The sequence below is a fragment of the Spea bombifrons genome, chromosome 7 (genome assembly GCF_027358695.1).
Source record: "Spea bombifrons isolate aSpeBom1 chromosome 7, aSpeBom1.2.pri, whole genome shotgun sequence".
NCBI lineage: Eukaryota > Metazoa > Chordata > Amphibia > Anura > Pelobatidae > Spea > Spea bombifrons.
Window position 1 is genome coordinate 19,804,586 of NC_071093.1, and position 13,961 is coordinate 19,818,546.

At 43.2% G+C, this 13,961-nt stretch overlaps 1 protein-coding gene across 1 annotated transcript in view; it reads left to right on the plus strand.

Annotated features, from left to right (window-relative positions):
- The first annotated feature begins 231 nt into the window (after nt 1-231).
- The window catches only part of C7H2orf69 (chromosome 7 C2orf69 homolog), a 36,002-nt gene continuing 22,272 nt past the window's right edge, over nt 232-13,961 (plus strand). Inside the window, exon 1 of the mRNA XM_053472279.1 lies at nt 232-481. Coding sequence (XP_053328254.1) covers nt 284-481 — 198 coding nt within the window. The 5' untranslated portion in view covers nt 232-283. The remainder of the gene's footprint in view (nt 482-13,961) is intronic.

Consider the following 13,961-nt stretch of genomic DNA (forward strand, 5'->3'; position numbering starts at 1 on the left):
CGGTAGAGAATTTACTTTAGTAGTTCTTAAAAAAAAGTAACTCACGTATTGCTCAAACCTCTCTTGTCGTGGTAAATAATGAATATAATACACTAACCAGCTAATCCACCACATGTTTTTACAACATGGTATTCCAAATTCTTAGTCGTTACTTTAATAACGTCTCTTTGTCCACCTCCCACTGACGTCAAGCGTCGTTACGTGCGATCCTTAGCGACAGTCGTAGGCGCTTAGCCACCACAGCTTCTTTCGCTGTCTGAGACGAGTTGCAATCAGTGGTCGTATGCTGTTGCGCCAGTCTGTGGACGTTGCTGTCGGTATGTGTGCAGGTGTGAGCTCGATGTATACCACACCCAAGCTTTTCAGGCTGCCGGCAATTCCAGGATGCGCTCCTACTAAAAGTAACGACATGTTGCTTTTCCCAGCTATGGAGATAGGACAAAGGCCACACCATGTCATTTATTTTCCGGGGGATGTACAGGTGAGCGCTGAAAAGGGAGGTTATCTCTTATGCCAACATTGTTCGAATACCCTGTTTACGATTAAAGCTGTAACTTGTTTATTATGCGTACATCCCCCAACATGACCAGATATTATTGTTTACATATTTGGTATACAACTTGCATCAGAAGTACTTTGCACAGAAAGGCATGAAGCTGTAACCACAATTAAAATCAATCCTAGGGAATATCTGTTCAATCTCAAACATTCTCACTGTAGTAATCAGATAAATGTTCTTATCAGCAGGAGCATTCTGTTTTTGTGATGAGGTCACTAGAATGTATGGGGTTTATTCACTAAAAGTGAGTTTGTAGGACATGTAGAGAGTTTAGAGGCTTGAATGAAAAAAAGAGAAAGAGGTGATGTCATACAAAATTTTAAATGCATAAATAGATGTAACAAAGTTCAGATAAACCTCCCTCCTGCAAGGAAGAGAGATTGTTACAAGAGGTAGTGATGTCCGGATCATGAACGAATCGTTCATTTGATCCGGTTCTTTTTAGTGATCCGGATGAATCGGTTCACTAGACTGAACGATTCATTTGTAGCGGTTCAGTCTGTGAATCATGCAGCTGTAACCTGATCCTAGAGCTGTGAGTCATCTGCAGAGCACTCAGACACAGACTCTGGGGTCAGGTTACAGCTCATTAATTCACACAGGAACGATGACTCATAGAGTCAGAGAGTCGTTCAAAGAGTCGAATGAACCGAAGAGTCGAATGAACCAAAGAGTCGAATGAACCGAAGAGTCGAATGATTCGAATCTTACAGGGATCCGGATCTTACAAGGATCCGAATCTTACAGAGATTCGAATCATTCAGAGAATATTACTGATACCATACTTTTATAAATAAATACATTAATAATGTTCACACTGCACCCAGGATTTAGATTCCCCTGAGTTTGCCCCCATTTACCTATAACTGCACCTACAGTTAACTTTATTAAATTAATTAAATTAACCCACAGTCATCAGCATAAAATTAACCCTTATACCCCATCAACCATAACTGCCCCTGAAATTAACCGTAAAGATCCCATTAACCATAACGGCCCCTGAAATTAACCCTAAAGACCCCATTAACCATAACGGCCCCTGAAATTAACCCTAAATACTCCATTAACCATAACTGCCCCTAAATTAATTGCATATACTCCAGATAAATTACCTAATAAATTGGTATGGTTGATGGGGTCTTTAGTGTTAATTTAGGGGCAGTTATGCTTAATGGGGTGTTTAGGGATAATTTAGGGGCAGTTATGCTTAATGGGGTCTTTAGTGTTAATTTAGGGGCAGTTATGCTTAATGAGGTGTTTAGGGTTAATTTGGGGGCAGTTATGCTTAATGGGGTCTTTAGTGTTAATTTAAGGGCAGTTATGCTTAATGAGGTGTTTAGGGTTAATATGGGGGTAGTTATGCTTAATGGGGTCTTTAGTGTTAATTTAGGGGCAGTTATGCTTAATGAGGTGTTTAGGGTTAATTTAGGGGCAGTTATGCTTAATGAGGTGTTTAGGGTTAATTTGGGGGCAGTTATGCTTAACGGGGTGTTTAGGGTTAATTTGGGGGCAGTTATGGTTAATGGGGTGTTAAGGGTTAATTTTAGGGGCAGTCATGGTTGATGGGGTGTTAAGGGTTAATTTTAGGGGCAGTCATGGTTGATGGGGTGTTTAGGGTTAATTTAATGGTGAGGGTTAATTTAATTAATTTAATAAAGTTAGCTTAAGGTGCAGTTGCAGGTAAAGGGGAATGTAAATCCTGGGGGCAGTGATTATTAATGTATTATTTATAACAGTATGGTGATATTCTCTGAATGATTAGAATGCCAATGAAGGCAGAGAGTCGTTCAAAGATCCGGATCTTACAATGATCCGGATCTTACAGTGATCCGGATCACTGTAAGATTCGGATCCCTGTAAGATCCGAATCTTTGAACGACTCTCTGCCTTCATTGACATCACTGGAGGCAGGGGGGGAGGATTCACAATGAAAGGGGCGGGGCCAATCGTTAGTGTGCCTGCACGGAGTTACTGGAAAACAGTAACTCCGTGCAGGCACACTGAGTGATCCGAAGATCCGGATCATGAATTGGATCATTTCAGTGAACGAATCGAAATGATCCGATTCACTTTAATGATCCGAACTTCCCATCACTAACAAGAGGTCATAAACTAGGAGGTCAGAGGCTTAGAAAAATTTAAGGAAGTTTTATTTTACTGAGAGGGTGTCAGGTAAGTGGAACAGCCTCAGCAGAAGTGGCATACCTCAGTGCCATCTTAATGTATAGGCACATTGGGCATTTGCACAGGCAACGCATTATGGTAGCCCCCTGACGAATCACATTGCTGCCATCCCCTAAAACAGAAGCGGCCACGCCAAGGTAGGGGCAAGATTGTGGGTCGGGGGATCAGAATCTCCCTCTAACCGGCCCAACATTAGGTAGAGCAAGGTCTGTCACTTCAGACTTCCGCTTCCCTGCTCCCTAATCACTATGCACTGGCAATTGGTGATGAGCGCTGGGATATATGACGTCTTATCCCTGCACTCTGCATCATTAACTGGTGCATAGTGATTAAGGAACAATAAAACAGAGGTCTGAAGTGGCGGCCCTGGCGACTCGAGACGTTGGGGTGTAATTTGAGAGGTACATGGGAGAATGCTAACAGGGCTGCGATCTTGAAGCCTCCACTGTGTGCGCTGCCACGGAGCAGCAAAGGAGAAATCTGAACATACAGACACAGACTTCACGCTCCCTCGACAAGAAATAAGGAGTGGAAGAGAAGGACAAAGCTAAGGATAGGGAGGAAGGGGGTATCTGATAGGGCAAACAGAGGGTAGATGATGGGAAGAAAGGGGTGCTGCAAGCGGCCAGTCAGTATGTGCGTGTATAGGCAGTACCATGCAAGGGCAGTGCATATGTATAGGTGTGTGTAAGGGCAGTGTAAAGAAAAAAAAAAAAAAAGCCCAATTTTCCATTCTTGCTTCTGCCACAAAAGGAGCTAGTTACAGCTCTGCTCACAACAACCAGACATCGCAAGAGCCTGTCGCTCTGTCTTTGCACTTGTAAACTATAAAGAAAAGCTTTCAAGAGTTTTCCTCTGTTTCTCAGATCTGAAGCAATACCCAAGGAAGAGATAAAAACTTTTCGAAGCTTGTCTTTTAAGTATTACGTTAGTCCAATAAAAAGGTATCATTGCATATCGCAGTACTCTGGTATTTTTTACCTCTTGTCTACTGGACTGATACTGCTTATCCAATCTACATTACTTTGGCCAGGGCTCGACAAATCCCCTAGGTTTTGTCAGCCTCTTACATCCAGAAAAAATTGTGCATGTAAGAGGCTGAGTCACCACACGGGGGCGCTGCTGCTGCTGTCTGCCCAGGAGTCTGGGCAGACAGCACAGCCACTCCGAGCCCGCCCCCGAGCCTGAGATCACTCCCACGGAGTGAGCCTGTAGGCCGAAAACGCGGTTGCTGCAAAACCAGCAATCGTGTTTTCAGCTGCCACAGGGAGCTTCAGGGAAGTGGGTTGTGTGTTGATTGGGTCCCCACACAAGTGTGGGGACCTGACCCAACACCCCCAGCTGTCTGATCGCTCCATGAGAACGACAGTGCAGCGTTAACCCCGTCAATGCCGCGGCATTTAGGGGTTAATTCCCGTTTTGTACGGGGCTCTGCTGCTGGTGGTCTACCTGGAAGCCCAGGCAGACCAGCAACAGCAAAAACGAGCCTCCATAAGCCCTTTGATGACTTCTGTAGGCATGGAAGCCTACAGCAGTCATCAGAGACTCCCCCTGCAATAGCTGGTCTATAGACCAGCAATTGAGTCCCAGCTGCCAGAGGCAGCTTCAGGGACAGGGGGAGAGGGTTCTTTGGTCTCCACATGAGTGTGGAGAGCAGCCCCAACCCTCCCCTGTTGCCTGATCGCTCCCTGAGAGCGACACTGCAGCGTTAACCTCTTCAATGCCACAATTGTGTATGACACATTCGTGGCATTGCAGAGGTTAACATTTGTCCCCACAAGCTTGTTGGGACTAAATATCAGTCAATGCTGTGCTCCAATGGAACATCAGCATTGAAAGGGTTAAAATAATAATAATAATAAAAAAAACCAGCACTGACCTGAAAGTCCAGGGTGCTTCCAGGTCAAACGCTGTGATTTTAGTAAGCGGGCTGATAATGATCACTCCTGACCAACTGTTAGTTTAAAAAAAATCCTGGCTCCTAACTTTTTTACCTGGCGCCTAGATTCACAACAAATTTGTCGAGCCCTGACTTTGGCAGATACTGAATATATCCCCATAAGGAAGCAAAGGTAATGCTTTAGACCTGAGGAAGAGAGAAAAAACTCTTGAAAGCTTTACCTCTTTACATCTTATTTATATATATCTATTTATTCTTATTATTTATATATATATATTCTATATATTCTTCCTGGAGGCGCCACTGTTCTCAGATGACAGCAATTTTTTTGCCGTAATCGGTGTGGGAGAGGACTGCTGCTCCCTGCCTCAAGGTGCGGGCAAATCAGAAACAGACAAATGGAGCCCTTCCAGAGCCTGTGATTGTCTCACTAGAGCGATCATGCAGGCTTAAATATAATCACAAAAACTGAGCTGAAAGTCAAAGGTGCTTCAAATTCAGTTGCTGTCAGTTAAGACAGTCCTGTAGTTCAAACCAGTGACCTAATCTCATTGTTACCCCTCTCAATGTAGACTACCTGTAACCTAACCTTAACATCTAACCATACTTAACACTTTTACTGTCCCCAAAGCTAACCACTAGATATCACGAAGGTGAAAAGCAATACGAAAAAAGGCAGAGAAGGAACACCTGCAAAATGCATGCTATGTGCTGAAGAAAAAAATTCTTAAGTGTACCACTCATCCTGATACATGCAAGAATTATGAATAATAGATAAGAAAAAAACCTCAATATCCCGTGTTTTGTGGTTGTGGCAGTCCACTAAGAAAGATAAGTAAGTATTTGAGTTCCTCAGTGATGTGCTTTCGGGGAATGTGTAGTTTATGTGGGTTCTTTTGATGTTTTAACCTCCAAATGTTTGCCTTCTTGGTTGAAACACTTTACACTCATGATTCGAGGGCTTCTTATGACAATGTAACACTGCCATACACTATATGGTATGTTGGCACCTCAGGGATGCGCAATATTTTTTTCTTTCAATTTAGCCCTGCTGCTAGGAACTAGGTCCCACGCAGCGCTGCAGGGAACCTGGATCCTCCTCTCTGATACCCGGTGGACATCTTCGTGATATGCGCAGACAACCTCCGCTGCTCCCCGACACTTTCGCTGGGACTTCTATGACAGAGCGCCACATGACATGACCTTTCGGTGCTCCGTCATAGAAGCCCCGGGTGAAGTGTCGGGGAGCACGCTGATGTTCACTGGCTGTCCCCTCTAGACACCAGGGTGGCAAGTCTGGGGTGGAGGGGCAGAGTGGCATATCTGGGGGCATAAGGCATATAGGGGGGCAGAGTGGCATATCAGGGGGTTATAAGGCATATAAGGGGTATAAGGCATATCTGGGCCAGAGGGGCATTTCTGGGGTATATATCCAGTTATTTTAAATAAACAAAAAAAAATATCAGATTAATCTAAAAAAGAATCGGCCAACTAATGGATTATGAAAATAAATTAGTTGCGGCCATAATTGTGTTTGGGTTCTATAGATTTATAGAGATAAAAGTGTGTGCACGGAGTACGACTGTGACAGAACCCTCCATCACTGGAGGCCTGAGAGCCAGCCTCCTCCCTATCGACTATGGGCCCAGACCTTGTAGAGACTTCTGTGTGTGAATACAGGGGTTCAGTTTCTGCTGATGTTCCCCATGTTTTAGCACTCAGAGTCTCAAAACTGTAACGTCAGCTGGACATCCTGTGGTAGGAAGAAGGCTGATTGTCTTAACATTGTTAATTGTATAGGTGTGAAATGTTTCCCCTGTTATTGTGTGTTAGCCCTTGTCTTAAGACCCCCTGTAGGTATGACTAGGTGTCACTGCTGCATACTTAATTATCAATTACATAACAGGTAGCTGTTAATCCTGTGAGCTCCTGTTATCCCTGTGTCCTGGCCATTGTCTGTCTTAAGCCAATTATATGTCTTTCATCATCCCACGTCTACGTCCCCAGTTAATGTCATTATTTATGTCTCGTGTCATCCTATCCTTCCCCCGGATATTGTGTTGCAGGATTTGATCTAATTACTTCCTTCCTGACATGGTAATTGGATCATGTGATATTTGTCTTGCCCCTTTTCTACTTGTGTATATATAGTTCTGTATTTGGCTTTAATAAATGAGTCCTGCTTTCACCTCAACATGAGTGTTGCCTGATGTTTGGGGTGGGCTGTAGCCACGCTGTGTAGCTAAGCTTCGGATAGCCACAGTGCCAATGCGGCTTCGGTGCAGCAACGTCCCTCCTTCTATCTACAACGCTGGTTCTGCCTGGTGCTGAAGGGGTTACTTGTTGGTGTCCCGCCAGGAGGAAGCAACGTTTGGCGGGAGTACCCAGTCGGGGTACAGGTCGGTCCCGTCACAACGACGACACATTTTTTTATCAGATTAATCAAAAACAATCGGCCAACTAATCGATGATTCTGAAAATAATCGTTAGTTGCAGCCCTACAGATATCATCCAATTAGGGGAAGGACGCCACTGCAGCCTATTCTCCCATGCTGTCTTTTGGTTGCGCTGGATATGATGAGATTTTTGCACAATGTCCAAGCCACACGCAGCCCTATTTGTTTCTGGCTGTGTGCGCCAGATCTTCCCGGAGGAAGTAGACCACTGAGCAGATCTTCTGTATTTTAGTTGATGTGACGTTGATGTTAGTTGAAGTGAGGTGAAGTCCCCAGGATTATGGGCTCTGTATGAGGAGTGCTGTTATGCTGATTAACATCCACTGACACGGTGTTTTTAATATAACATTATTTAGCTGTACAGCGGGCAATTACTTTCAAGGGTTCCATGTATAAAATGGATAACGAGGCAAAAGGTGATCATTGTTGACCTTATTTGCATGCGCCTACCCAGAATCCCATGTGGTTGTGGCAGCACCATGAGATTTCTGAGGGGAAAAAAAACAAGCCTTCTGGCTTGTCTGGTGTCTGTAGATGAGTGTTTAATAATGCTTCCACTACCCCCTTAATTTTAAGTGGAAGGGTTTTCCATCAACTTTACCCACCATAACTTTTGTTATTGCTATCGCACACACACACACTCATTCACAAACATTCATTCACTCATTCATATACCCACCTCCTTACCTGAACCACAGATCTCTCACTCGCAGACTTGTGCAGGGGCCCTGCTGCTTCTCTCTGTGTTGCTGTGCGAGCAACTTCTCTTGCCTCGCCCCCAGGGGAAGAAGGAAAGGAGCAGAGTCATGTGACATGCATTCACGTGACTGCTGGATTCTGCTTCTCCTGGCCTGTACAAGTGACGCTGCTCGCACATTGCGTGCGACCAACGCACAAGTAAGCAGCCCGGCCCTTGCTGACAATTTTTTTCAGCTGTTTTTTTTTTTCCGGCATTTTGCCGATAATGCCCTTTTGGCCGATATATTTCGGCCACCAATATATCAGTGCACCCTTAATTTAAATAAGGAGGGGTGTTCACATTTTTTTGTTTTGTTTTCTTGCTTGTTAGGCAGCCTGATGTGCAATGTATGCGTGTGAAAAGAGGGGAAAAACCTGCCTGAAATTATGTGTTCGTTAGATTTGTGTTTGCGGCGGGCCATATAGAAAGGTAAATCTTCAGGTGATATGCTTTCAGGGAACATAGTTTGGGTTATTTCAGTGTTGTACCCCAAAAGCATTTGCACTCATGATTGAGGAGTCTCTTATTACTATGTATCACTGACATAACACAAATATGTCATATCTCCATGCTCAGGAGAAGTGGAAGATACCTTTTTTGTGTTTGTTTTCTCCTTTCAGGTAGCTCATTGTGAACCATCCATCCCAAAATGTGTCTGTCATGAAAAAGTAGAACAAAAACATTAAGGTCCTGTAGAAGAGTAAATTGAGGTGATGGAACTGCAAAGTGTGTGGGAATTATTTTTTCTTTTTTTGTGTTCCTGCCGTAACTCAACTTTGAAAGGTGCTGGTGTGCCGCTCGACATATCCATGCATGTGGACTATCGCTGTACTGGGTGGCGTGTTTCTGTGGTGGCGAAATCTACTGATATACTGCAATGTGTTTGTTAAAATGGAGGGGGGGGGAACCCTCATTTTAATGTAATGTTTGGTGCAGATTGACACTAAAATGTTATAATAAAAAGTGTTCAAATACCCCTAATGAAATCATTTGGCTTCCCAAATTTCAAAAAATATATACTTTTATTAAACCATTTTGATTTTTCTACCCACTATTGGGCACAACTCGCAGCATAACACTTGTTTTCTTTCTAATTAATTCATGCTTATCCTTGTCGCTACAAAAATTGATTAAAAAAAATTACAAGGCATATGAGGTATTTTAAAAATCCAGCACAAATATTTACATGGATTTTTTTTTTTTACTTGTATTTGATTATACATCACATGGATAATACCATGCAAAATTTATTTTTCTTATTTTGTTTCTACTTTTTATTTTAATTCATACTAAATAATGGTTTATTATATATAATAAGGATTTCAGAAAGTTTTTCTTGAAAAAATATAATTTGTGGGGGGTTAACTAAATAAGTTAGTGGGAAATGACTTCAAACAGCCTTGGTCTTTAACCCCTTCAGTCCCCTATGGATGTACCGGTACGTCCAAAAAACGCATCCCAAGAATCTCCTATGGACTTACCGGTACATCCTGCCCTTCTTGCAGCAGCAGGGACACATCCCTGCCACTGCACGGGAGATCAAACAACAGCCTGGACTCCCCCCTGACAGCATAAGCCAACATCGCCGGCTTTCTGCTGTCCGATCTGATGTAACAGCTTCCGGTATGAAAGCCGGAAAACTGTTACATTTTTAAACGCCGATCGGGCATTCCCTTCCGGGTTGCGTTACTGCTGACGTCACCCGGAAGGTCATCTGAGGACAGGATATCCCCTGCAGGGGATATCCTGTCCTCCGATGAGGCACAGACGCTGTGATCTCTATGCAAGTGTGTGGGGACTTGCATTGAGATCGCTGTGATCGGTGCAGGGGGAGTGCAGGGAGGAGAGTGAGAAACCATTTTCTCACCCTCCTCCCTTGCTGAAAAAAGAAACAGAGAAAAAAATAGGTAAAATAATACAATAAATATATTTTAAAAAAAAAAACAGTCAGCCAAGTTATGTCATTATGACATCACTGGCATTAACAACATGTTCAAGAGGTCCAAACAGCCGTGTTCGAGAGAGCGGCCCCGCCAGTCCAGCTACAGCATCCTAGTACTATCTTGCGCCTGACTAGGGGGCTATCGTGCTGTACATCTGCCTTTGTGCTCTGTGTGTTCTGTTTGGTCGTGTCTACAGTCTGTACTAACCTGTCTTGCCAGCTCCTTCAATACAGACCATCTCATATTAAGGTTCAGCCTGCTGTGTTTCATTTTGCCTGTCTGTACCTTCGTTTTGTTAATGATGCATCGTGGGGTACAATCTGAGCCTCTGGTATCCCCTGCAGCTGGGCTCCTACCTGACCTGCTTACCCGAGCCCTGAAGCTACATTTTGAGCAGCTACGCAATTCCGTCATGGCTTCAGCCCCTTAAGGTTTCCCTGTAAGACCTCATGAGTGAGCATGCTCAACAGCATCTGAACCTTCTTTTGAAGAAGAGGTAGAGGTCTCAGAAGAAGCATTGGTGGAACAAGTAAATTAGTTGGAACTGTCAGCATTGGAAATGGATAAATAGGATGGATATAAAGGCTGACTAGTTCCTCCAGCATTCTTTGAGAAAAACCCGGGACTTCTGTGGTGCACAATGTTTTTGTTCCATTATTATGGAGAGGCATAATCTACAGAAGAAACTCTTTTTCCTTGCCATTCCAGGTGGCACATGAGAAAGTGTGCCACCTTGGAAATGGACAAGGAAAAGGAATTCCCAGGTAAGAATTCTTTCTTTCCTTGCCATTCCAGGTGGCACATGAGAAAGTGTGCCACCTTGGAAATGGACAAGGAAAAGGAATTCCCAGGTAAGAATTCTTTCTTTCTAGATGGTGGCTCAGGGCTGTTCCCCCTTTGCAAGGGGAGTTATGTGCTGCCCCTAAATTTGTTTTGGCTAGAGCAGCAAGGCCACTCTTCTCATTTTATTGAATTTCAAGGACTGTAAAGCAGAAGGGGCTGCCAAAAAAGCATTTGAAGATTTAGCGGCTATAGTCAAGGAAGGCATTGCTTTAGCATCTATGGCCAAGTCTGTTAGGATTTGGCTGCAACTACTAAAAATGATGTGGTTGGAGGAGCCAGAAAAGAGCATATTCTTCCTGATATTAAAGGACCAACTTTTTTGTCAGAATGTATGCCTGCAAGAACTTCTGCTTTATTAGTGGTGTCCAGAAGAGTACAGATGGGCTTTTGAGTCATTCTCCGGTCTTTGCAATCCCAAATGCTTCAGGGCCTTTGACATGGTTGGGGGCTTAAGATTTCTAAATCATTTGTATTTGTAAGTTCAAGTATGAGGCCATAAAATCCAATCAAGAAATCCTGTCCCCAGGAGAATCCCTAGCAACACTGGTTCTTCAAGATGTGTTCTTGCTTGGCAGATAATGCCTCCAAATGTAGTTTGTGTGGAATTTCTTTTTGTGAGAAAAGATCTATTTGGAAATTGAATCACTCCTTGAAAGAACAACAGTTAACAAGCATTATCTACCTAGAAGAAAACAATTGCCTCACTTTTGGTCTAATCCATTCAGAGCCCCCAAAGATCAAGATACATCAATCTGGAGTTCATTGGTTCTACCTTACACTCACTGGCCACTTTAGTAGGTACCCTCAGAACTGCCTTCATTCTTAATGGCATACTTTCTACAAGGTGCGGGAAACATTCTTCATGCTGGAAAAGATTTTGGTCCATATGGACAAGATGGTATCACGCAGTTGCTGCAGATTTGTCGGCTTCACATCCATGATGCGCATCTCTTGTTCCACCACTTTCCAAAGGTGCTCATTTGGATTGCGATGTGAACTCCTTGTCATTTTCAAGAAACCAGTTTGAGATGATGTGAGCTTCGTGACATGGTGGATTATCCTGCTGGAAGTAGCCATCAGACCATGGATACAATGAGGTCATAAAGGGATGGACGTGGTCAGCAACAATACTCAGGTAGGCTGTCGCGTTTAAACGATGCTCAATTGGTACTAAGGGCCCCAAAGTGTGCCAAGAAAATGTCCCCAACACCATTACATCACCACCAGCCTGAAGCGTTGATATAAGGCAGAATGGATCCATGCTTTCATGTTGTTTACACCAAATTCTGACCCTGCCATCTGAATGTCGCAACCAGAATCGAGACTCATCAGACCAGGCAACGTTCTTCCAGTCTTCCATTGCCCAATTTTGGTGAGCCTGTGCGAATTGTAGCCTCAGTTTCCTGTTCTTGGCTGACAGGAGTGGCACCCTTTGTGGTCTTCTGCTGCTGTAGACCATCTGCTTCAAGGTTTGATGTGTGTTCAGAGATGATATTCTGCATATCTTGGTTGTAATGAGTGGTTATTTGAGTTACTGTTGCCTTTCTGTCATCTCAGTCTGCCCATTCTCCTCTGACTTCTGACAACAATTTTCTTTGTAAACCCTAGAGATGGTTGTGTGTGGGAAAATCCCAGTAGATCAGCAGTTTCTGAAATATTTAGACCAGTCAGTCTAGCACCATCAACCAGGCCACGTTCAATGTCACTTAAATCCCCTTTCTTACCCGTTCTGAAGCTGGGTTTGAACTTTAGCAAGTTATCTTGACCACGTCTACATACCTAAATGCATTGAATTGCTGCCATGTGATTGACTGATGAGCCATTTGTGTTAACAAGCAATTGAACAGGTGTACCCAATAAAGTGGCCAGTGAGTATATATATATATCGTACACCATCTAGTTATGTGGTTTGAAAGATTTTAGTGTCGGCATTGAGAAGGTAGACACTGTCTTCTTATCCAAGACCATACCCAAAAAGAAGATTTAATTCTGTTCCATTATGTCAGAGACAGGGTTTATTCTCCGGTCTTTGACATGGCTGTGGGTTTAAGATTCCTAAATTGTTTTTATTTGCAAGTTCGAGACCATAAAATCCAATTAAGAACAGTGGTTCTTCAACCTTTTATTTGCCTATAAGCAATGAGTGCCAGAGGTTTTTGCAGGTAGCAGTTCCAAGAATTCAGCATTTTCAGTTTCAAGCACTACCTTATGGCTTTTAGCCTGCATCTTTTCAAAACCTATTTCAGACATTACAGCAATGTTATGGAAGAAAGGCATAATCATAATCCCTTTCCTAGACAAGCGGTTACTGGTAGCAACATCCTAGAATCTTCTGCGTTCTTATATTCACAGAACAATAGGACTCGGAGACTTGGGATGGATTTTAAATCTGAAAAACTCCCATCTTCAACCTTCTTGACACACTTCCGGAAAGCAAGCTCCAGAACCTCATAGACCTGTCTATACAACAGTGAAGATACAGTCTCAGGCCGATTATTAAGCTTCCGAGATTGAGGACATCCGCAAGAGTGCTCTGGGCTCTTTTTCACATAAGACAGTTTCAAGCATTTATGCTGAAGATTAAGGATCTATGTCTGTGAACATCTAGGCCATCAACCATACAGTGGTCGCCTACCTGAACAGGTTGGGCAGTCTGGGAGAACTAATCAGGATGATTGGCATTTGGGCAGACATTCTGTGTCAAACGTGACAGCCATTCATATCCAAGGCTTTCTTTTATCATCAGAAGGTCAGTCTGTCACTTTAGATGCCTTTACCGGAGTTGGTCTAGGCCAGGCTAAACCTATTGCATCAGGGATCCATTCTACATCAAAACCCAGCCTATTTGAGATTGATGGCCTGGCTTAGGAATTTGCTGATCTAATTCTGTCAACAGAATGGATGTTCACTGTGGTGCTCAGTACAAAGCCTGTTACCAATGCCCACTATTCCAAAATCTGGAAAATTTTCAGGTCCTGGTAGACAGTACTAATAAACATCTACAGTGCCCTCCACTAATATTGGCACCATTGGTTTAACTTAATTATTGGGGGGGGTAAACATGTGTTGTGTCTGCAATTTTTTGATAATCATGAAGGCAGAGGTTTTCTGTATTTTTTGAAGAAAAAGGTTAAACAATAAAGACAATATTTCACAGCTTCATATCTACCAAGGGTGCCAATATTAGTGGATGGCACTGTATCAAAGATGTTTTTCAGCCTCATATTAGATTTCCTACAGATGGGATTTAGAGGTCTTTCCCAGCAACTTTAAAAGGTACAAGTGGCAGCGCTGAGTGCTTTTCTCAATCCACAACTACTATTACATTATTAGGTAA